This window comes from Mesoplodon densirostris, chromosome 1, assembly GCF_025265405.1.
Source record: "Mesoplodon densirostris isolate mMesDen1 chromosome 1, mMesDen1 primary haplotype, whole genome shotgun sequence".
Lineage (NCBI taxonomy): Eukaryota > Metazoa > Chordata > Mammalia > Artiodactyla > Ziphiidae > Mesoplodon > Mesoplodon densirostris.
Window position 1 is genome coordinate 53,515,585 of NC_082661.1, and position 23,909 is coordinate 53,539,493.

General features: G+C 53.0%; 2 protein-coding genes across 4 annotated transcripts; one reads left to right on the plus strand and one right to left on the minus strand.

Annotated features, from left to right (window-relative positions):
* Positions 1 to 310: 310 nt before the first annotated feature.
* Positions 311 to 9,880, minus strand: RGR (retinal G protein coupled receptor). 3 transcript variants are annotated; one of them, XM_060080954.1, is made up of 7 exons: positions 9,802 to 9,880; positions 7,597 to 7,750; positions 6,396 to 6,532; positions 4,586 to 4,739; positions 2,837 to 2,954; positions 910 to 1,023; positions 311 to 442 (listed from the first exon to the last, which is right to left on the minus strand). In XM_060080954.1, exons 1-7 carry the CDS (start codon positions 9,878 to 9,880, stop codon positions 311 to 313), a joined length of 888 nt encoding a protein of 295 aa, XP_059936937.1. The 3 variants fall into 3 exon arrangements, with proteins under 3 accessions (XP_059936937.1, XP_059937032.1, XP_059937125.1); XM_060081049.1 differs by having other exon boundaries at positions 6,396 to 6,517; positions 7,594 to 7,750; XM_060081142.1 differs by lacking the exon at positions 910 to 1,023 and having other exon boundaries at positions 6,396 to 6,517; positions 7,594 to 7,750.
* Positions 9,881 to 13,925: 4,045 nt separating this feature from the next.
* LRIT1 (leucine rich repeat, Ig-like and transmembrane domains 1) lies at positions 13,926 to 23,909 on the plus strand. The gene is made up of 4 exons (XM_060081273.1): positions 13,926 to 14,169; positions 18,108 to 18,574; positions 21,415 to 21,720; positions 22,936 to 23,909. Exons 1-4 carry the CDS (start codon positions 13,955 to 13,957, stop codon positions 23,907 to 23,909), a joined length of 1,962 nt encoding a protein of 653 aa, XP_059937256.1. The 5' UTR covers positions 13,926 to 13,954.

The window sequence follows — 23,909 nt, forward strand, 5'->3', positions numbered from 1 at the left end:
ATGGGTCAGGAAGCTGAGTTCAGAGAGTGTGATTTTCCCAAGATCTCTCAGCCTCCGTGGGGACCGCTATGACCAACACTCAGGTCTGTCTGGCTGCAAAGTCCCGGCTCCTTCCACACAGCTTGGTTTCTCTCTGAATCCTCTGTGTCCAGCCTCGGGCCAGGCTCAAGAGGGCCATCGGGGATGGTGGGTGCGTGTCTGGAGCTTGGCTCCTGAGGCTGCTGGACATGACTCCCAGGCAGCCTCCTGCAAGAGGCTCAGTCCAGGGTGGCCAGGGTGGGCCTGGGTCTCAGCAGCGCCCTGGAGAGGCTCACTGCTCTCGGTCCCGCTCTCTTTTCTGCGGCGAGAGGCACCGCCAGATTCCCCCGTGCACCATCTCACTGCCCAGAGCATAGTTGATGGCGTTGACCGTGGGCACAGCCTTGGCAATGAGAGCGGGCACCTGTTGTGACAGAAAAGTCCAGGAGAGAAGTTTCAGAGCCTCTTCTCCTCTCTCTGGTCCCAACTGGTGACTGCAGTCCCCCATGCTCACCCCGACATCCCCGCCCCCGCCGCCAAGCATCTGTCCTTAGCTTGATTCTGCAACCTCTAAGCCTTCTCTGACTATGACATACGTTGGTGGATGATGCATGGAATCACAATCCTCTGGGCACCAATCTCAGCCCCTGGTCCCAGAGTGTACGTGTCACCATCTGGCTGGCTGTCCCTGTCATCTCACATGAGGCCTAGGCCATGTCGAGCAGCGGTCCTGCGTGACCAGGGGACAAACTAATACCCAGTGAGTTATGAGTGTTCAAAGGAAAAGAGAAAGAGAGAGCTTATCTTGGAGGCCATAAAGCCAGAAAGAGAGATGGGGTGAAACAGAAGCACGAAGATGGGGAGAGCTTTGGGTACTGGCGGTGTCTGTACCATTTGCAGCTTGGGGGAGATGGAGGTCACATCCGCAACGGCTGCGTACAGATATAGGAGAGCGTAGGGGCCCCAGCCGAGCAGCAGCGTCCTGGCTGGCAGAACGGTGTTCACCTGGGGAGACATGGGTAAAGGAGGGAGGCATCGACTTGCTCTAGGTGGTCGGCAGCCCCGTGAGGTCCAGGAACCAGGTTGGCACTCGGCAGGGCTGTGGGAAGATGCTGAGCCTGGGGGGGAACCTGGGACCGGATGAATCTCTCTTCTGTTTAAGATGTCTGACCCTAGGCCTCTCGTTCAAGCTTACTTGACCTCAGCTGCCTTGTCTGTAAAGTGGCCTGATAATGCCTGACTTGCCTGGAGGCCGGGACTGGCGTGGATAACGAGCTTCCTTCCTGGTCTGTGTTCTGAGAAACCAGGGATTCTGTGAATGTGAATGTGTGCGTAAGGGTCCCCAGGCTGAGCTGCCCTCACAACTCAGCCCCAGAACCAGCTGGCCATCAGTAGCTGCAGCCAACTTGCAGGCCAACCAGTCCTGGGTTCAAAGGGGCCGCTTTCCGCCGTGTGAGATAGAATCAAGCAGCAGGCGATGTGGTACCACCTGTGGCCACAGGAGGGCGCACGACTCGCGCTCTAATTTCAGGGTGGAACTTGCTAAATTCCAGCTCCCCACATATACTCAGAGGTTAAAATTCTGACGCTAAAAATCAGTGCCTATTTTCTTATTGACCATGTCGCCTTTTAACAAAGAAGGTGACAAGCTCGCAGGCGTGGACCCTGGGACAACGCGTGGCGACCTCTGTTGATGTTACTGAAACGGATGGTTTAAAGTCAACCCGGAAAAATCCGTGTGGCAGCCTTGTCTCCTGCATTGCACCTTCAATAAAATGTGGCGACTTTGAGCACCCAGACAGGGCTAGGGGAGGGCAGAGCGCGGAGGACCACCGTGGAGGCGGTGATGAGCGCCGGGGAAAGCACCGGCACAGCCCTCGCCCTCCTTCTGTGACCAGGGGAACCTGGGTCCACAGCTAAAATCGATTTGTACAGTGCTTTTCCAATTCACAGAAAAAAAAATGTGGCAGATGAAGTTTCTCAACAAAGAAAGTGTTTCTTTTATGCACTACGATTGCCCACTTGAGTGGTGGAGTCCCAGACCTGGGTTTGATCCAACTCTGCTATTACTAATTGCATGGCTTTTGAGTTGTTTAGCTAATAACCCCTTTCAGCCTCAAATTTCTAATCTGTGACCTAGGGACAGTAAAACCTTCCTTCCTCGGGGAGTGGGGTGCAAAAATGAAATGACATAATGCACATAAAGTAACATTAGTACCTGGGTGTTTTGGGTTTTTTTGTTTTTGTTTTTGAGTTTTTTGGTACTTCTTATGACTCATCTGCTAGAGACTGTTCAGTTGATAAAGTTAAAGGAAAATTGTGGCAAGAAAATATTAATGCAGAAATTGAGAAATGACCAGGAGGGCTTATTCCGAAGCATTGTTTTTCTTGGACAAACGTGCTTTCAGGTGTGGTTTTATGTTGTGGGTAACAGCCTGTGCCTGTGATTCAATGAAACATCTTGAAGCAATTTAAAGGTAGCATTTAAAATGCGTGTAATTTTGTGCCAACCCTTACATTCTTGTGAAGGAGCAAGTGTAACAGCAAGGATGTCGTCCGGTAGGGCGCCCTGGCTCTGAGTTATGGGGTCTGGGTACGTCTGAGCAGTTCTGATACTTCCTCCCAGGTCTTGGTGATCCCCAGCAATGGGAAAGGTGTGTTTCTGCCCTAACACCCCATGCTCAATGTACAAAAGCTGGATTTCTTTCCTGATCGTTGAAAACACAGAGAACCCCTGATTTTTGTCACATCATTCATGTTCCCTGCTGTCCCTGAGAGGGACAGAGAGATTCCTCCCGCTCTAGGTGTTGATCCTTACCGGAGGACGGCCAGTCTTCCCGAGTTTCTGCTCCATGAGCCGATAGGATATGACTGTGATGAAGAGGGGCAGGAGGTAGTTGAAAAAGGCCATGGTGAAGAGGAAGCTGGTGAAGTTTCTGCAGACAGAGGAGATGGAGGAGTCAGGATTGCCTCTCAGAGACGATCACTTACCCTAGAAAGCCCACCAGACTTTGCTCTAGACAGTCAGGTGCACGGAACTGCTCCCATCAGATGCACTTTCAGAGTGTGGGTGCTCCCAAGTCCCAGCTGAACTCCCCTCGGAACCAGAGAGCTACTAGGTCCTCCTGGAACCTGCCTTTAGGAGCCAGGGAGCTGGAATGAGGGATAGTCCTCCTTGAACTTGCTGTTGGGCGGTTCAAGTGCTCAGCCCTGCTCTCTGTATGTGCCCCAAGCATAGAGAACGGGACACTTTAGTTTGGGAAACGTGTTTACCAAATGGAGATGTCAGTGGACCAGGAGGAAGGATCATCCAAGGAGTGTTCCTGGCATAGGGATTTGGAAGGACCCTGTGGATGAGACTGGACGTTGTATCACTGAAGAAATCATTGAAGGGACCAGAGAAGAGCCTGGGGTCCCAGGTAGTGGTGATGGGGAGGCAAGAGGGCTGCCCAGAAGCAGGTGGGAGTCACAGGGAGGTAGGCTGCCATTCCATGAAGGGGAGACCATGTCACCTGGGTGCTGTCCACTAAGGAGGAGTGGGAAGGAGGGCTGCCAGAAGGGCTGGACACCAGGTGGGGAAATACCTGCAGGGAATGCCCTGAAGGGCATTAGACAAGACCCAGGGTTCTCCAGTGGGTTTGACCCGGGAAGCGGGTCATCAATGCAGGTGCTTTATGAGTAAACATGAATAAACATGTAAAGCAGATGAATGAAATGTGCCTCTAGTGGAAGCAAGAGTGGGGCTGAAGCCCACATGGTCCCTCCACAAGGCAGCCCCTAGAGGGAGCTCCGGACTCCCCAGAGCCAGGTCGACCTGGCAGTATACTAGACGTGTGGTCCACAATGGTAGGCTCCATCATGCATTTATTCTTTTTTTTTTTTTTTTTTTTTTTTGCGGTATGCAGGCCTCTCACTGTTGTGGCCTCTCCCGTTGTGGAGCACAGGCTCTGGACACATGGCTCATGGGCCCAGCTGCTCCGTGGCATGTGGGATCTTCCCGGACCGGGGCACGAACCCGCATCCCCTGCATCGGCAGGCGGACTCTCAACCACTGCGCCACCAGGGAAGCCCCATGCATTTATTCTTGTCTCTCCAGGGCTTGGCCCAGGGCTTGGCTCACAGCAGACGCTCAAGGAATTCAGAGAACTGAACTCTATGCCAAGGAGGTCCCTTCCAATGCAAAGACCTTAACATTCTTTGACGCTATCAAACCAAGGATATGGCTCCCTGTAGAAGTTGGTAAGTTAGAGCTGGGACATCTGACTGTACTGAAGGTGGCAAAGGGGTCATGGGGCTCAGTGAATGTTATAACCAACACAGGCCAATAGCTCCCCGGAAAGGACCCCTTCTGGGGCCCAACTCTGCACCCCAATTTGCATAACATTCCCATAACTTGGCCAGTCTTTGGAATGGGCTTTCCTTAGTGGGTATGATGACTAGGGAGTTGAGATTGTCTGGCAAATGCTGACATGTCCCCATTTGGATTTTCAGCTGACACTGCTGTCCTACAGACTCAAAGCCAAGACTCCCATGGAAAGGAGCCTCGAAGCCACTCCCCTCACCTCACCTGTCCGGCCTGGAATAGTCCAGGGTGCAGCATGTCCCCAGCGGCTCACGGTCATAGTGTCCCCAGCCCAGGAGGGGCAGTGTTGCCCAGAAGGCAGAAGACAGCCACACAAAGAGAACCAAGGAGACGGCCGTGTTCCAATCCAGTCGGCTGCCTGCATGGGACACAGGAGGAGGATGGTTGAGAGGAGGAGATAGCTTGGCAGAGTGAAAACTAATGGACTCTGTGGTCATGCAGAATGTCCCTAACTGCTGCCCCTGGTGCTTAACAGCATAGTGCCTCAGGCAATTAAGAGTTTCTCTGAGCCTCAGTTTTCTCCTTCACAAAGTCGAAATGATACTCCCTGCTTCAGATGATTGTTATGAAGAATAAAAAAGATAATTTTTATTAGAACACACCCCCCTTCCCTCTTCCCTGTTTTCGTGCTGCTCGCCTGTGCCCTCCAGCATGGGAAGGGCTTTGATCCAGAGGCCCATGGGACAGGGATTAACTGCTCTATATTAAGGCCGAGAGCCTGTTGCCATCTGAGAAGGTGTGCATTCCTGTGTGCACATGTGAGAGTGCGTGTGTGTGTGTGTGTGTGTGCATGCGTGTATGATGGTCTGAGGGAGCTTTGGGGACAGGGCTGGGGTAGAAGTGGTGGGAGAGGAGCTCCAAGGTCAGATGGGGTGGGAGGGGCTCAGATAGGAGTTAGGATAAGAACGGAGGCTTTTTTGGGGGGCCTGGACAGAGGCATGTGACTTTGTGGAGGGCAGGGGGCCACGTGTGTCTGTGGCCAGGGCAGATCTGCGATTCCAAAGGGAAGTGCTCAGGTCTTGAGGTCATGCTAGCTATGGACCCCAGAGTAGCCTCTGTGCCAGGCAAATCCACAGCTCCAGGACTCAGAGCCCAGGAGACAAAGGGAGAGACTCCCTCTGGAGGCATCCAGGCTGTGCCCAATCCCAGCTCTGCCCCTATCGCTGTGTGACTCGGGGCAAGCTACTCAACTTATCTGAGCCTCTGCTTCCCAGTCTGCAAGCTGGGGGTTTGCTGTGAGTGGTAACTGAGCCACGGCCCCCCCAGATACATGTTTATGTATCTCTGTGGTGAGTGTTATTCTAAATGGTCTATGGGTGAACATGTTTTTTACTTTAATGTGTATTAAAATTATAAGGACATTAAAGTTGTGATTTCACAGATATTTTTTAGAATGAGACTAAAGCAGGTGTTTAAATTTTTAAAAATGGGTCACTTTTAAGAAAAACAAAAAAACAGAGCAGGTGGTACACTGATACGGATAATTACGAAGATGGAATTTGACAATACAGCTTGGAAAACCTAGAGCTAGACTCATTTTCATGAAGCCTTCGCATGACAGAGGCTCCATGGAATTGTGGGGTGCGAAGGCACATGCCCAGTTTTACACACACACACACACACACACACACACACACACACACACACACGTCACCTCTCTGCTTCCCAACAGTGCCTGTCTTCAAGGGCATTTTCTGTATCCAGGATCTCATTTGATTTTCAAAATAAAACTGTGAGGTAGGTTATAAAAATCATCCTACAGAGGAGGAGACTAAGTTCAGAGAGGACCTCTGACTTGCCTGAGGCTGTAGTGAGGGCACAGGCAGCCTTCCCAGCATGTGCCTCAACACCTCTCCTGCACTCTCCTCCCCCCTTTCCTGAGTGCCCACACCCCATGCTCATGGGCACCTACACCCACCCACAGTTCCCTGAACTGGGAAACACTGAGCAGACCTTCTCCCTGATCACCCTCAATAGGTGGATGTCCCTCGACTGTGGGAACCCGAAGACATACGGGTGCAGTAGTGGTGATAGCGCCCCCAGGCGATGGCTGCACTGCTGCAGATGCTGGCCAACACTGTTGCAAAGCCCTGGAAGCCGTGAGCCTGGCAGCCTTCTGAGCCATAGGGCCAGCGCCTGTGGGAGACACGGGGCACCAGTGACCCCTCCCCCCGTCCCTGTCTTCCTCCCTCACCTGCTCAGCAGCAGCTTGGAAGGCACTTTTAGCTCCTTAGAAAAGGGCTTTAGTATCTGTTTTTCCTATGAGGAAACTGGGGCCTTAGAGATCGAGCCGCTGGGGTGAAGGGGTGGAGCCTGATGCCGACTCTCCAGGCTCAGGGTCCTTCACGGCACCTCTGTTGGACCGAAGGGTCTCCCTGGTGATCAGATGCATGCATCACAGGAAATGGAACAACCTGGTTGGGAGGAGAGCTCGTGCCTGAGGCTCAGAGTGGAAAACGTACTGAGCCAATGTCACACAGCAGATGAAGACAAAGACAGAGGGTAGATCCCAGGCCTCCCAACTCCCAGCATCATGGGCCAAGCAAGGTGGAAGCTTCAGTTGTCCCTCCCCAGCCCTGGAGGAGAACAAGGCAAGGAATCCTCACTGATTCAGACCCTACAGACTGGTCAGCTCTGAGTGTTCATAGGAGGGCGGTGGTGGGGTGGGGGTGGGGCTCTAGCTTTCACAGGAATGTTCCGTCTGCTTAAGAAAACAATCTGGTAAACACCTTCTGAGGCCACTTTGGAAGACCCTGGTTTGCACATAAGGTCTTAGACACTTGTCAAAATCCTGTTTGCTTTCACAAACACTTATTTAAGGCTTCCTAGGTGCCAAGCATTGTTTTATGTTATTTACAAATAATAAGTCAATACTTCCAACAACCATATGGGTTAGGTAATAATATGCAATTTACAGAAGAAGCCGAGATATAGAAATAATGAAGTCAGGATTCCAACCTAGGCGGCCTGGTTGCAGAGCCCATCCTCTTAATCCCCGCAGTCAGTCAGCTCTGATGGTCAGGTCCGAGCAACTCCTGCGTTCCAGAAATCGCCTGGGGTTCTACAGGGATAGTCTGGAATTCGGATTTAACCTAGTTCAGTCTGCCCACCCTCTCCGCTATAGTCTTCTACAGGGAGGCAGAATGTCTCTGGCTGGCCCAGTGCCCAGAGGTCAGGCCCCAGAGCCCAGGGACTGCGGAGGGGGCAGGTACCGGAGGAGGCTGGACGTGGCTGCCATGAGGGCATTCAGGCTAATCCCACTGTCCGACAGCGCCAAGCTCAGCACCAGCAGGTGGCTGGGAGTCCGCAGCTCCGGGTTCTTGCAGAAACAGAGGATGGTCAGGCCATTGAGGCCGAGGCCGGAGAGAGCTGAAAGGAAGGGGAGAGCTGGCACCGGGGCTGCAGAGTCCCTCCTGGGCTCAGAATGAGGGGCCGTGGGAGGGATGGGGCCCCAGCAGCCTCCCCCGAAACCCTCAGCATCCATCTCAGTGCAGCTCACCCAGCCCCTACACAGTGGGTTGGCCCTCAGGTACCGAAAGCCACGAGACAAGATGTACACCCTGCCCTCTACCAACGCACAGTCTGATGGGAAGACAGACAAGGAAGAAGTCCGATAAAGTGCCGCACGGCTTGTGCTGGAACAATCACAGTCATGGACAGCCACGGAGCACTTATCACGTGCCCGGCAGGGTGCTGAGCACTTTATGTGGGTCCTCCCAGTCAGTCTTCACCTGGACACCGTCCTCCCCACTTACAGCAGAGAGGCCGAGGCTCAGAGATGCTGGCCAGCTTGCCCTAAGTATGCAGCTAGGAAGTGGCGGTGCTGGGACTGGAAATCAGGTTTTTCAAATTCCAGAATGCCTTCTCCAAGGGCTCTGGAGCAACGTCAGGGAGAGCGTTGGATAAGGGGTGGCAGCGTAGAACTGGGAGCTTCCCAGGACACCAGGCAGTGAGGTGAGCTTGAAGGGAGTGGTCTCCATGGTAGGCAGACCTGACCTTGAACTTCGGCTTTATCACTCATTTGCCGCCCCTTATGCTCCCTGCACCTGGGCTTCTCCCGTCTAAAGAGGAATGGGGAAGGATCCTGCATTCAAACTGTGAGCATCCACTAGAAGGACAAGGCGTGGAAAAGCATTCTAAAAAGAGGGAACAGCATGGGGCTTCCCTGGTGGCGCAGTGGTTGAGAACCTGCCTGCTAATGCAGGGGACACGGGTTTGAGCCCTGGTCTGGGAGGATCCCACATGCCACGGAGCAACTAGGCCCGTGAGCCACAACTACTGAGCCTGCGCGTCTGGAGCTTGTGCTCCGCAGTAAGAGAGGCCGCGATAGTGAGAGGCCCGCACACCGCGATGAAGAGTGACCCCCGCTTGCCACAACTAGAGAAAGCACTCACACAGAAACAAAGACCCAACACAGCAAAAATAAATAAATAAATTAATAAACTCCTACCCCCAACATCTTAAAAAAAAAAAAAAGAGGGAACAGCACCTGCAAAAACATAAAGCTGTAAACTTTCAAGGCATGTTTGAGGACCTAGAGGGATGCTAGATTGTAGGGTTCCCAGTGGAGAGGAAAAGGGACTTTGGCCACCAGATGATGACATCCAGGGTCTCTGGGACCAGCCTAGTGGCTGCGGCTCCCTCTCCACTGTCAGTTCTTGTTGGGTGAGAAAATGTGTTGATTATTTCTCTGGATCTGCTTTGAACAAGGGCTGCATCCCTCATCAACCTAGTCTTGGGCTGGCCCAACTCCAGCGTCTACCGGCCCAGCTCTGCCCTCAGTGATCATCTTAGGGACTCTGGATTGAAGCTGGCACCTCATGGACCCAGGTCACCACTAGAGCAGAAGACCTTAGGGCCAAGGGAATGGAGATGGTCCAAGTAATGTGGGGCCAGAGAGGAAGGGAATGAATGAACTGAAAACCCTCGGTGTCTATCTAGGCTAGCACTTTATGCCCTCATCCCATCTAACCTTTACCACCACCCACTTGGCACGTCAGCGCACCGAGGGTCAGAGAGCTCAAGTGTCTTGGTTTCAGTGACACAGACAGCAAGCGGCAGAGCTGTCTGCCTCCAGAGCCTACCAGGGGCCTGATCTTATATGAGATTCTTAGCAGGACTTCCAGGGAGTGGACTCAACTTTCTCTTGGCTGCAGAGACATGAAAAGTCTTGGTTCTTGGTCATGCCCTGGGCAGACGTCCCCTCCTCAAAGTTCCTCCCTCCCTGACCCTGACCAGCTTCTCTCTCTTGGCTTCCCAGCCTGTGTGCTGCATCCCGCAGGTGCAGCCATCAGAAGACCCCATGGGTCCGGACACAGAGGAGTAGGGTTTGGGACCTCTCCTTGCCAGCTTTGCAGCTGCAGTCTGGGTTCTGGGACCCGGCCGAGTTCCTGCTCCACCCCGGCTCCTGCCTGGCTCACCTTCCACCAGCAGCACCGTTCCCACTGCCAGGACCTCCAGCTCCCCGAAGCCAGTGGGCAGGGTCCCGGACTCTGCCATTCTCTCTGCCTTTCTCCCAACAGACCCAGCTCTTCTCTGGCTCCCCCAACCCAGGCCCCTCTGTTATAAAGGGCCATTCCACGTGCTGGCACATGCAGGTTATTATGCTAGACATTGAGCTCCTTTTTGCTGCCTACCCTGGCCCCTCCAAATTGTCCTCTTGGCCCGGAGAAAGGAACCCATTCATCAGTTAGACAGTGCCGCCTTTGTGAAGCCGGCACGGAGTCCTGCCTCATTCATTTCAGCTCCATCGGATTAAGGACCTGGAATCCAAATGGTGTACGGCTGAAAGCTAAATTAGAAGAGAGTTGCATAACGAAGGGAGGGATGGGGAGCAGAAGTGGGGATCTGAGCTGCAGCTGAGCCTGAGAACGGGTCAGGAGCCAGGCCCTTCCATGTTTTCAGGTGCTGACAAGCCTAGCACCTGTGTGCATGTGTGTGCACGTATGTGTGTGCGTCCACCTGCTCATGTGTGTGTTCTCACAAGCGATGGGGAAAGAATGCTGGTTGGGAAGTCATTTGCTGTCATAGAAAGAGCTCCAACTGGGACTAGAGACTGGTTCTGGTTCTGCATTAACCATTAACTAGCTATGTCCCTGGGGCGGGACCACTGGGGTCATCTCAGTTGCCTCTTTTGCAAAGTAAGCATCTTTGCCCCTGGCCTGTGTGAGTCTTGGTCGGAAGAATACATGGTGGATATAGCCTTTGGGGCTGCAGTTCCTGTCTCCCATAGAGCACTTAGGCTATGCAAGCACAAGCATCTCCCAAGGCACTGGATTGGGACAGAGGGGCTTCTGTCTTCTTGTAAGTGGCCCATGACCCACTAAGAGCTGTGCCTTCTATAAATGAGGGACTGCTACAAATTACACACTGGCTTATAGTGACAGTTACGTCAAGAAACACTATTCCTGGGAATCCTCTGGGGGTCCAGTGGTTAGGATTCTTTGTTTTCACTGCCAAGACCTAGGTCCAATCCCTGGTAGGGGAACTAAGATCCGACCAGCTGCACAGTGCAGATAAAAAAAAAGAAAGAAAAAAGAAAAAAAGAGAAGAAAAGAAAAGGAAAAAAGAAGAAACACTAATCCAGAACAACTTAATTCATTTTCAGGTAAAGAAACCAAGGCTCAGAGTGCTACCTTTACTGAACATAAGCTCGTGTGCCCGATGCACAGTGTGGCTAAACAAACGTAAGCATCAGTTTGAAGCAGAGAAAAGTTTATTGCAGGCCATGCAAGGAGAAGGAGTGGCTCGTGCCCCCCAAAATGCAAACTCCCTGGAAGGGTTTCAGCAAAGCATTTTTTTTTTTTTTTGCCGTATGCGGGCGTCTCACTGTCGTGGCCTCTCCAGTTGCGGAGCACAGGCCTCGGACGCGCGTGCTTAGCGACCATGGCTCAGGCTCAGCAGCCATGGCTCACGGGCCCAGCCGCCCCGTGGCATGTGGTATCCTCCCGGACCGGGGCACGAACCTGTGTCCCCTGCATCAGCAGGCCGACTCAGCAAAGCTTTTTTTTTTTTTTTTTTTTTTCTGTACGCGGGCCTCTCACTGTTGTGGCCTCTGCCGTTGCAGAGCACAGGCTCCGGACACACAGGCTCCGCGGCCATGGCTCGCGGGCCCAGCCGCTCCGCTGCATGTGGGATCTTCCGGGATCGGGGCACGAACCCGTGTCCCCTGCATCGGCAGGCGGACTCTCAACCACTGCGCCACCAGGGAAGCCCCTCAGCAAAGCATTTTTAAAGGCAAGGTGAGGGAGGGGCATGGTTGGTTGTTGCAGACTTCTTGGTGTCAGATCCTTTGTTCTTGCAGCTGTCCACCTATGTCAGGCCACTGATGTTCCTGTAAACCTTCAACAAGACAAATGTTATTCTCTTTCCGCAACCCTTTATCTCTTTATGAATGGAAAAGTGTTATACTCTTAAAGGTCAGAGCTTTGAGAATGGGCTATTCTGTATATTTCAGGCTATAGGCAACATTCTTAACTCTAAGCCAAAGCAATAGAATAACAAAGTTAAAGAAACAGATCTAACATGGAGTCAGGTTTGTTCTTCCTTATTACACTACCAGTAATATAGCTAATATTTATTGAGTGCTCACTAAGGGCTAGGCACTGTGCTAAATGATCTTATGAGGATTCTTACCACAACTGCACAAATTAGATACCATCATCCTTTTCTTTTCACACAAAGAAACTGAGGCTCAAAGCAGTAAAGAATTAGCCTGAGGTCATGCAGTGATTCAAGGATGGAGCTGGAACGGAAGCCCAGTCTCCTACTGCCTGGGCTCCTGGTCAAGCAGCTCATTTTATCCTGTAAATGTTCATTTCCCATGCCCTTCCTCTTGTTGGCCCCCACTTTTATCCAAGCTAACCATCCCTCAGGGCTGAGCTGACTGTCCACGTGTTCCTGGAAGCCTTCCTTGATTACCCAGTTACCAGAGAGTGTTCCCTGCCTTTCCTGATTTCCATCTTGCATTACTGTAACCAGCAACATATGTCAGGTTTTTTTGTTCATGTCTGCAAGATTGCAAAAGACTTCAAGGGAGAAGAGAAAGCAGGACAGGACCAGGAACCAAGGTTAGAATTTAGGCTGGCAAAAGAGAGCAGGGTTGTTGCATCCCCAACAGAAGGAGGAAAAGCCAGCAGGAAGTCCCTGGTGGTCCAGTGGTTAGGACTACGCGCTTCCACTGCAGGCGGGCACGGGTTCGATCCCTGGTTGGGGAACTAAGATCCCACATGCCATGCGGCATGGCCAAAAGGAGGAGAAAAAGCCAGAGAGGTGGGAGTGGGCAGGGCTGGATTTCTGGTTTGGGGAGGAGGAGGTACAGGTGGGAAACACTGAGAAAATCACATTGGTTGAATCGGAAGAGAGGAAGGAATGGGAACCAATGTTTCCTGGAAGCCAATATTGTCCAAACAGGCCTGGCACAGGTATTTTGTGTGTATACCGGGGCCCCAGGTATCTGCCTTGGTCACACCTCACTGGTGTAGGTTTGTCTAGGCGCATGGGCTGAGGAACCTTCTGGAAAAGCCATAGGAACCAGGTAGGGTTTGCTGGGCCAAAGAGCAAAGCCTTGGAGTCAAACGTGAAGAATAAATGAGTGAAAGGTGGTGTCTATGGTGGGATGAGGTTGGGGGTAGGGGACAATCAGTAAAAACCGACAGAAGCTTTTAGCTTCTCTAAAAGCTCTGGGAGATCCTGCTCTGAGACCCTCCTTGGAGTGAGATAACTTGAGGGGAGGGGCACTCTCCACCCTCAGGCCAAGACACCTCATGCCTTTGGTATTGGTGGTAATGTCCTGAAGGCTCAGATGGCAGTGATCTGAGACTCGGTGCCACAGGGTACCCCAGGAGGCAGTTGTTTGCCCGGCAGGCTGGGAGAGCTCCTGAGTCCATGGGAGACACCTCTGCGGTTGCCCCCAAATAGCTGAATCTTCCCAGCTCCTCCGTGAGCAGGTACTTGGAAGTGCCCGTGGAACTGGGTACTTACTACTCCCAAGAAAGCTTCTGTTCCCACAGGCTGTCAAGGTCTGAGAAACTTGGGTTGTTTCATTTTCATAAACACCCTGAATAACATTACTTCCCTTTGGCAGATGAGGACACAGAGGCCACGAGAGACCGTGTGACTTATCCAACGTCACAGCCTGCACATGGAAGAGCTGGGATTTGAACCCAGCTGGCCCGGCCCAGCACTTGGGCTCTTTCTAATGCCTTCACCGCCTTCATCTCAATGCCTTTTCACTATAAGACAGGGTCACTGGCCAGCGTTCTGTCTTCATCTCTTTTGATCCCAGGCACCCTGTGGGGTCTGTGCAGCCGCAGCCTGGCTGCCTGGCAGCCTGGCTGGCATAGGGCAGTCCAGTAGCCGCCGGCCCCTGGGTGGCTGCCCACTTCCTGCCAGGCCCTGCGTGCTCTGGGCCTGAGGCTGTGGCTCTGGAAGGGGATGCCCCACCCCCATCTTCAGGACTGGGTGATTCCAGGAAGCAATAAGCCGCTGAGCCGCTGTGGCCAGGGCTCCCCTCCCTAATCCCCAGCCTGTCCATGATTATCCGATGGCTTCAGTTGGGGGTGTGGGCAGCTGATGAGCCGGCGGGCAGCTGCTGGGTTTGCTGGGCCGGCAGGACAGAGCAGTCAGGGACAGGCCCCTGCCCGGGCTACAGAGGAGCCAGGAGCCATGAGGGTGGCAGTGGGCATTCTGTGGCTCCTGGCCCTCGGAGGACCCCTGCAGGCCCGGGGCGCCTGCCCTTCTCAGTGCAGCTGCAGCCTCCATGTCCTGGGCGATGGCAGCAAAGCCAGGTATGGCACCAGGTGTGCGGGGTGGGTTGCCCAGCCTCCAAGGCTCCACCAGCTAGGCTGGGCTGGGAGGGGTTGGATGCATGGCCCTAGGACCGTGGCGGGGTGAAACCTCCATCTCCCTGGCCCTCAAGACCCAAGGGTCTCGTGGGTCTTGTCTGGGCTGCATTTCTTCCAGTCAGCAGGGTGTGGCTCTGCCTCGGGGGTGGAGTGGACGTACCAGGTACCTTCACACATGGGGCAGGGGTGGGGCACCGGTGTGCCAGCTCCAGAAATCCTTCCTGAGTCTTCCTCCAGGATCCTGTGAGTGGAACCCTCTTTAAGGGCACAGGAAGTCTCCCCCTTACCTTTTTCTTTTCCTCTCCTTCTCTCTTGCCCCCTACCATCCTCTATCTCCCCAGCCCCTTCTTTCCCAGGACTCTTCCATTCTCTTGCCCCACCTCCTGGGGGTACCCAATCATATCCCAGGTGTTTCCGCCCCACCCATGATGGGACCACCTGATTCCTCATACTCTTCCCACTTTGGGTCTCCTCTGGCCCAGCCCCCAGGAGCCTCGGCCTTGACCCCTTTCAATGGGCTCTCAGAAAGGCCAGGAGTGCCCATTCCATTGCAAGCAAGGGTCCCTCCATCCTCAGCCTCTTCTTTGACTTCCCTCATCCCCCATCTGAGCCCTGAGAGCACCTCCATCCTCTCCTCCTCCTCTCCCTGGGACGTCCCCAAGGCTCCCGTGGTTTGTGGACCCTTGCTCTTCCCCCATGGCTCATTCCCTATCTCTCTTTGGCAGTCTTTAAACTATCTTTTCTCTGACCTCTTCAGCCCATCCATTAATGATCACAGCATTTCCCAACTTACGCAGAGACTTCAGTCTCTGGTTTAGGGTCTTTCCTACCATCTTTCCAACCTTGTGGAATTCCATCCTCCCTTTCTCCCTTGTCTTAGATGGGTGTTGGGGAGCCACTGATGGCTTCTGATCAGGACAGCAATGTTATCAGTGCAACTCTTTTTTTTTTTTTTTTTGCGGTATGCGGGCCTCTCACTGTTGTGGCCTCTCCCGTTGCGGAGCACAGGCTCCGGACGCACAGGCTCAGCGGCCATGGCTCACGGGTCCAGCTGCTCCGCGGCATGTGGGATCTTCCCGGACTGGGGCATGAACCCGTGTCCCCTGCATTGGCAGGCGGACTCTCAACCACTGCGCCCCCAGGGAAGCCCTCAGTGCAACTCTTTCAATGATCTTAGCAATAGGTCAGGCTGATTGGGTGTGAGGGGAGGTAGAGAAAGGTGAGACACCCCCAAGAAAGGATACCCCATGTGGTCTGAAGAACAGGAAGAGCTCCATTTTTGGCCCAAAGCTGTGATGCTCCAACTCATATGGATCATCAGAGGTAAGGATCTTCTCCCCAAGAGAAACCAGGGCTAAGCCCTGAATAGGCCAGGAATAGCCCATGGCCAAGGACAGTGTGACCAGGGTGGCAAAGAGCCTCCCTTACAGCCTACAGAGAGCACAGGGCTCAAAGTCATACAGCATCAGTGGCAGAGCTGGTCCTGGAACCCAGAACTTCAGTTCCGTTTCAAGAGCTCTTCTTACCTGGTGATGCTGCCATGGGCAGGGACCAGGGAGGGCTTCTGACAGCAGGTTGACTTTAGGCTGGGAAATGAAATTCCCAGGGCAGTTTCCAGGGCCCCTAACATCAGCTAGTGGTTATGCGTCCTCTGAAGCCAGAGCTCTCACCATCAGTTCTACCTGCCCAGAAGTCCCACAGCTGATAGGCACCGGCCCATCTGCATGGAGTGTGAGGAATGAGGGGAACGAGGCCATGAAAGGCTATTGGGAAACCCGAGATCCCCAGTGGCCAAGGGCACAGGTTGTGCTGTCAGACAGAGTCTTCTTTTGTGTCTCAGACACCTTCCTCACCCCATCTTTAACCAGGGTCCCTTGGAGGGCCTAGCCCTTACATCTGAGCACCTGATGGACCTGCCTGTGATCCACGCTCCCCTATCATGAACAGAGTGTGTGTACTTGTGGGTCCTGGGGTTTCCTGGGGTGGGGGTGGGGGTGAGTCTGGGCACCTGGAGAGATGTTTCCCCTTGTCCTTCATGCCTGGTTTGCCCCACCAGGAGCCATGTGGTTGGCCTGTGCTGGCTCTTATCGGTTTCTTTGATTCCTCCATTGACCGTTTTCTCCCCCTTCCAGCACATGTTTTCCCATCAACTTCCTTCCTCCCACCTACATTCAGACCTTCCTCCTTGCAACACCCAAGCTTCCATTAGCACTGAAGGTATCATTGCCTCCAATGCTTTTTCTTCCTTTGCTGGATTATAAGCTGTATGGGGACAGGGGCTGTGAGTCTGATATTCTTCTGTCACTCAGTAGGGGTTCCATGTGTATCTAAAGAATGAATACGAGTGGGCGGAAGTAACTGGGCCTTTTGTGCACACCATTGACAAAAACAAGCCAAGCCCAGCTGACTTTGAGTACTGTATGCAAGTTAAGCTGAGGGATGCTGGTGGAGCGAGTGTGTGTGTGCGTGTGTGTGTGTGTGTGGTGTCAGGAAGAATGATATGAGCAATGCGTTATGACCTGACAAGAGAACAACCTCTCTTAGCAAAGCTAAACAATATCCCCACCTCACTCCCACCCCATCACCTTCAGTGTGAGCAGAAACATCCTCCAGATGCAACTGGGGCTGCATAAAGGCTGGGTCCCTCACAGCCAGACTCAAGGTTTCGTTCTCTTGAGAATCATTCCCCCCCCTTTTTTTTTTGCGGTACGCAGGCCTCTCACTGTTGTGCCTCTCCCTTTGTGGAGCACAGGCCCCAGATGCACAGGCTCAGCGGCCATGGCTCACGGGCCCAGCCGCTCCGCGGCATGTGGGATCCTCTCGGACCGGGGCATGAACCCGCATCCCCTGCATCGGCAGGCAGACTCTCAACCACTGCGCCACCAGGGAGGCCCGAGAATCTTTCCCTTTTTACCACCTGTGTGTGTGCTGCTGTCAGTGATGGCATTTAACACAGTCCTGCATTGTCAGCTCCTCGAGGGCGGGGACTGCCTCCTGTTATCTATCTGCTTTAGTGTCAAACTTAATAGAACGAGCTTTAAGAAGTCACTGTTTGGGCAGAAGGAGCATTGGAAGGAGCTGGTAAGACCGAACTGATGTACTTGCAGTGCTGGGATGCAGAAACTTACAACAGTGGTCAATAGCAATTGGGCTTCTACAGGTGACAGGTATGCAGAGCTGATACACACATGAACTCATTTAAACACCCAAACCACCCTGTGCAGTGGAGTCTATTATTCTGGGGAAACTGAAGAAAATAGAGGTTACATAATAGACTCAAGGATACACAGCCAGCAAGCGAAGAACCCAGAGGTGAATCCAGCTGTGGGGCTGCAAAATTCTATCTTTTAAACACCTTGATCATCTCGTGGTCCCTCAGTGTCAGGAGAGGCTCGAGGCATCCCGTGTGTGGCTTCCAGTTCTGATGCCATTGCTATATATATATTTTTTAAATGAAGAAAAGCCAAAGCAGTCACAAAAACTGAGCTATAATTTAACAAAGGAACCCTTTTAACTCATAGATGAAATGCTGCAATGCACAAAATGATCTCAGGATTTAGAAATACTATTAATTCTTAGTGCACTGCAGGTGGTGTAGGCTGTAAGGCGACATAGTAGTTCAAGCTTGAGGTCCTTCAGGCCAGTGACCGAGACCAAACGGCCCTCCTGGGACACTTGTGAGAGGCTCTGCAAGCAAGAAGCTCCCAAAGAGAAAACAGAAGGAATCTTGTTACTAGCCCACCTCCGGGGCACACCACAGTCTGGGTTTGGTGTCCTATGAGGCTGTGCGCACCAGGGGGGACTCTTGAAAGGAGGTTAAGTAAGGGGGAATCTCCGACCCCACAGGACCTTTGCTCAAATACTCCCATTTCTGTAACCAGGACAGTGGTGTGCAACGACCCTGACATGACCCTGCCCCCAGCATCTGTCCCTCTGGACACCTCCAGCCTGCGCCTGGAGCGGACGGCCATTCGCAGGGTGCCCGGGGAGGCCTTCAAGCCGTTGGGCCGCCTGGAGCAGCTGTGGCTGCCCTACAACGCGCTCTGCGAGCTCAACGCTCTGATGCTGAGGGGCCTGCGCCGCCTGCGCGAGCTCCGCATGCCCGGGAACCGCCTGGCCACCTTCCCCTGGGCGGCGCTCAGGGACGCCCCCAAGCTGCGGCTGCTGGACCTGCAGGCCAACCGCCTCTCGGCTGTGCCCCCGGAGGCCGCGCGCTTCTTGGGGAACCTCACCTTCCTTGACCTCTCCAGCAACCAGCTGCTGAGGCTCCCCGAGGAGCTGCTCACCACCTGGACTCACCTGCAGACGGGACCCTTCCTTCCCGGCCACCACGCCAAGCTGGTCCTAGGTAAGAGATGGCATCCTTCACTTGGAACCAATTTAGTGAGACTTGGGGGTCTTAGGCATGTTTATTAAAGCCGCTCTGAGACTCAGTTCTTTACCTGGAAAGTCACACTTGCCTTCTGGGTTTGAGTAAAGATTGAATGAGAGACACACATTGGTAGGTAGGTTTAGGAGCTCAAGCTCCCAGCCAGACTGCTGCAGTTCAGACCCCAGCTCTGCCCCTTTTCCCTGTCCCGTGAGGGGTTGGGAATCATGGTGAGGCCCTGGCAGAAAGTGGGTGGTAGGGAGTGGGTGGGCAGTGTCAGAAGAGAGGCCTCCTGGCAGGTGTCCCCGGAGCATGCCTTGGCTCACGTGAGGTCCAGCACTGAGGGCTGGAGCAATCTTAGGGCAGTTTGGGGCAGCTCTTGCCCTGAGGCCTGGGAGAGTCGCTCAAGGAGGGAATCTTTGTTTGTTTGTTTGTTTATTTTTGTCTGTGTTGGGTCTTCATTTCTGTGCGAGGGCTTTCTCTAGTTGCGGCGAACGGGGGCCACTCTTCATCGCGGTGCGCGGGCCTCTCACTGTCGCAGCCTCTCTTGTTGCGGACAAGCTCCAGACGCATAGGCTCAGTAGTTGTGGCTCACGGACCTAGTTGCTCTGCGGCATGTGGGATCTTCCCATACCAGGGCTCGAACCCATGTCCCCTGCATTGGCAGGCAGATTCTCAACCACTGCGCCACCAGGGAAGCCCAAGGAGGGAATATTTAGACCCCTCACTTCCTGGATGTGGGGCAGGGAACAGCAAAGCCCATTCCAGCTCCATCCACCCTACAGACTATCTCACCTGATAAAGGACATTGTATAGGGTAGTACTTACATGGAAAGACGTTGTTTCTTTGAAAATCAACTTTGAATGTCCTATATATATATATTTATATTTTATGCCCTCTTCTGATTATAATTCCTTCTCCCCCTCCTAAAAGGTAGCCACTGTTATGTTTATTTGCATGTTCCCTATCGTTTACATTTACATACACATGCATATACAAACATACATGCACATAGAAATTTTAGCTGTGTGTTTTGCATAAAATTTCATCATATCATATGTATCAACCAGTACTTTTTTTGCCCCGCAATATGTCTTGGAGATCTTTGTAAGTTACTACAAATGGATCAACTTCATTTTTTAAAACTCTGGCATAATATTCCATCGTACAGTTATACTACAGTTTATTTAGCCATTCCTCCTTTTATGGGCCTTTAAATTGTTTCTATTATTTTGTTAACACCTGTGATGCCACAGAGAACATTCTTGACAATGCATCCTCATGCACCGAGACAAATGTTTCTCTAGAATAGGAACTGAGAAGTGGAATTGCTGGGTCATGGAGTATGCACATTAGATGTTTTAATATTAATCATAGTCTCTAAAGTGCCAGTTCTTACCTGCCACCAGTAGTGTGCACGACCATCCATGCTTGTGTCCAGTCTGCAAGCTTATTTGAGTGCCAGCCAATGTGTGGGCTCCGTTCTAGGTGCTGCGGATACAGCAGTGAACAAGATGGATGAACATCTATTCCCTCATGAAGCTAACAATTAAAGTGGTCAGAATGTTTAATTTTTGCCAGTCTGACTGGTGAAAGTTTCATTGTCCTTTAACTTTGCCATTTGCGTTAATTCTTTGGGGATTCTGTGTGAAGTCAGATAGCTCACCACCAGAGCTGGGCAGTGATGACTCTTGGGGTGCAGATGCATCATGAAATGCATTTAACCAGTGACACAAGGTAGCCGTCACCTGGCTGGGATGGGGGTGGGGAATAGGAGAGGAGCTGGTGCCTTCCCAGCTAGTGCTCTAAAAGACCCGGTAGTCACGGATATACAAGCAGGTCTGAATCCACCTTCCCCAACCCTTGACATTTCCGTTTCCAAATATATCAAATACATGTACGCAAACATATAATATGCTATTGATTAGATGCTATCAAATTTAATAACAATCCATGGAGGGTAGAAAGGACATCACATTAAATGCATTCATTTTGTATTTAGAAATGCAAACATATGAAAAGGAACTGTGTCTTAGAATGGAGGACCCACAATACCTCTCTATATGTTGAAGGTTATTTGACAGGGTAGGTGCAGTGACCTGCTTTCAGCTCTATAAAAGTGTTCAATTTTAAAGTAAAGAGGGCTGGGAATATAACATAAGATTTGATTCCCTATCATCCTCACTCTTGTCTTTTGGAGCCTGTGTCAAAGGGACCATGGCTCAGAACAGCCACACTCTTTGCTGGGGTGATGCTGAAAATGCCACTTATACTGGGAGGACAGGGGTCAGGAATTCCCTGGAGGTCCAGTGGTTAGGACTCCAGGCTTCCACTGCAGGGGGCCTGGGTTCGGTCCCTGGTCAGAGAACTAAGATCCTGCAAGCTGCAAGGCAAGGCCAAAAAAAAAGGGTGGGGGGTGGGGGGGTCGGGTTCATGAAGCATTTCTAGAAATGGATGGATTCTGGCATATTGCAGTTATTGCAGAAATACCCACTGCCTGGCTGGTAGCCTGAGGGGATCAGTCCAAGAGTGGCAACAGTAACTGCCAATTTTGTCAGCATGCTGTATGGCTTACCCAGTGCTTAATATCATTTATCTTTATTTATGCTTATAGCCACCCAGACACGGGAGTAATGCTGTCATTCTAGATGAAGAACGAGGCTTAAGGTTGTAGTGAAGCAAGGAGCCGGGTCTGGAGGCCAGTTCTGCTTACCCTGAGCTCACAACGTGCCTTGTCCTCCCTGGGGGAGACGGGGGGCTGGGCCTGGGGATCTGAATATCTAGGGCTCACCTCCTGCCTTGCCTTTCACCCCTGCAGGGCTGCAGGACAACCCCTGGGTGTGTGACTGCCGACTCTATGAGCTGGTCCGTCTCCTGGAAGGCTGGGCCCCAAACCTGGCCTTCATAGAGGCCAGGCTGAGGTGTGCCAGCCCGCGCAGCCTGGCCGGAGTGGCCTTCAGCCAGCTGGAACTGAGGAAGTGCCAGAGTCCGGAGCTCCGTCCGGGGGCGGCCAGCATCAGGTCCCCCTTGGGCAGTGCAGTATTGCTACGCTGTGGGGCCTCCGGGGTCCCTGGGCCGGAAATGAGCTGGAGTAGGGCCAATGGGCACCCACTCAACGGCACAGGTGTGTGAGCTCTGGGGACGGCTGTGCTGAGATCCAGACTGGGGCGGGTGGGTCATCATCCCACATGGGGCTTCAGGTTTGCCAGGGAGACGGAGGTAGGCTAAGCAAGGCTCTTTACTCCCATCCTGTCTGAGTGGAGTTGGGGGACTGTGCCCAGAGGCTGGGCATGAGGACAGTGGCTTCAGTAATAACAATGGATCTCAACCTGTCCTGTCATATTCCACCAGCCACTCTATCAAAGACTTGGGGTCCACCCTGAGAGGAGCAAAACACTGGCTTTTTGGTAGAAGATGCTCTCTTAGTGTATTTATTATTGATAGTAAGGTTCCAAGTTGTAAATATGAAGCCAGTATCACTAGGAGTAATTAATGCTAGAAGTTACCATCTATTGAGCGCTTCATGTGTTAAATGTATTACGTACAAAGTGTCACTGAACTTTAAAGAACAAACTGATTATCCTTCTATTTGGGGTATAAGTAAACTGAGGCTAAATGGTTGGTCTGCATCACACAGCTCATACAAGGAGGAACTGCCTGTGCCCTTTTTGCTGTGCAGACAGAGGTGGTCCCTCCCTGGCACTTGGTGGGGGAGGTTTGCAGGGGTCACAGCCCACCTACCTGCAGAAAGAGGGTGAAGGAGGAATAATTTCTTGGCACCTGACCAGAACACCTCCCATCCCTACCAGCTTTCTTCTGTGTTTCCCCCAACTAGGTTGGCAAGCGTTGCTCTAGGACTGTGGGCTTGAAATCAATGTACAAACAAAACTGTGTAAGGAGCTCCACTAATGTAATACAGAAAGTTGGAGATGCTGTGATTGAAGTGGCAGTGGGGCCAGGCAGGGGTGTGCAGACCACTTCTAGCTGGGCCTCCGCCTCAGGTTCACCCAACCCACCACACTCCCAAAGCATCAGCCTGCCACCCCTGACGGGTCAGCTCTGCAGAGCTCAGGCCCTTGAAAGACACAGTTGGAGCATCTCAGATTTAGAAGCCTGATCATTCTTAGACTCTGCCTCAGCCTGTGTCTCCCCACATTTGAGCCCAGGTGATCTCCATCCCCATGGCTAATCTAAGAAAAGTTCAGTGATGCCCAGTCTGTTCTCGGGATAACGGTGTTTGGCAGAATGTACACAGTCCAGGGGCTGTGAACTCGGCCCTGGAAGGAAGCTTGGGGCAGATGGGCCCGTTCATTCTCCCACATGTGCCTCTTCCCCACAGTGCACCAAGAAGTCTCCAGTGATGGCACGATCTGGACTCTGCTGGGCCTGCCTGCTGTGTCCCACCTTGACTCTGGAGACTACATCTGCCAGGCCAAGAACTTCCTTGGAGCCTCTGAGACTCTCATCTCCCTGGTCGTCTCTGAGCCCCAGACATCCACGGAACACAGTGGGGGCCCAGCGGCACTGTGGGCAAGGACAGGTGAGGGAGCAGAAGCAGCTGCATACAACAAGATGGTGGCCAGGCATGTCCCCCACATCCCCGAGCCTGCTGTCCCGGCCACTCGGCCCTCTGTGCCCAACACGAAGGAGCAACGGATCCTCCAGCCCTTCCAGATGGGGGCCCCAGCAGAGCACTTGGATGTGCAGGCAGGACCCCAGGAGGCCCAAAGGGTGAGCTCTCTCAAGGTGGTAGGGGACACTTACCAGAGCGTGACATTGGTGTGGAAGGCCCCCCAGGCTGGGAACACAACTTCCTTCAGCGTCCTCTACGCGGTCTTTGGGCAGCAGGCCATGCGGCGGATGGTTGTGCAGCCTGGGAAGACCAGTGTCACCATCCATGGGCTGGTGCCCAAGATCAAGTACGTGGCGTGCATCTGCGTGCAGGGCCTGGTGCCCCGGAAGGAGCAGTGTGTCATCTTCTCCACTGACGAGGTGGTGGATGCTGAAGCCACTCAGTGGCTCATCAACGTGGTGGTGATCAGTGTGGCTGCCATCATCGCCCTGCCCCTCACGCTGCTCGTCTGCTGCGGTGCTCTCCAGAGCCGCTGGCGCAAGTGCCACACCAGGGGTTCTGCCGAGGCCACAGGTGCCTACGTCAACCTGGAGAGACTGGGCCACAGTGAAGATGGCTCAGAGGAGCTGTCCCAGCACAGCCTCAGTGAGGCCGACAGGCTCCTCTCTTCCCGCTCCAGCCTGGACTCTCAGGCCTTGGGCATCAGGGTAGGCAGACGGATCAACGAGTACTTCTGCTGA

Bases quoted from the DNA above. Each gene is read 5' to 3' on its own strand.
- RGR (XM_060080954.1), bottom strand. From the start codon at position 9,880: ATGGCAGAGTCCGGGACCCTGCCCACTGGCTTCGGGGAGCTGGAGGTC. The intron at 7,751-9,801 runs GTGAGCCAGGCA...CCTTCCTTTCAG, and splicing joins AACGGTGCTGCTGGTGGAAG to CTCTCTCCGGCCTCGGCCTC. The intron at 2,955-4,585 runs GTGAGGTGAGGG...CTCTGTCTGCAG, and splicing joins GACTATTCCAGGCCGGACAG to AAACTTCACCAGCTTCCTCT.
- LRIT1 (XM_060081273.1), top strand. From the start codon at position 13,955: ATGAGCCGGCGGGCAGCTGCTGGGTTTGCTGGGCCGGCAGGACAGAGC. The intron at 14,170-18,107 runs GTATGGCACCAG...TTCTGTAACCAG, and splicing joins GGCGATGGCAGCAAAGCCAG to GACAGTGGTGTGCAACGACC. The intron at 21,721-22,935 runs GTGTGTGAGCTC...TCTTCCCCACAG, and splicing joins GCACCCACTCAACGGCACAG to TGCACCAAGAAGTCTCCAGT.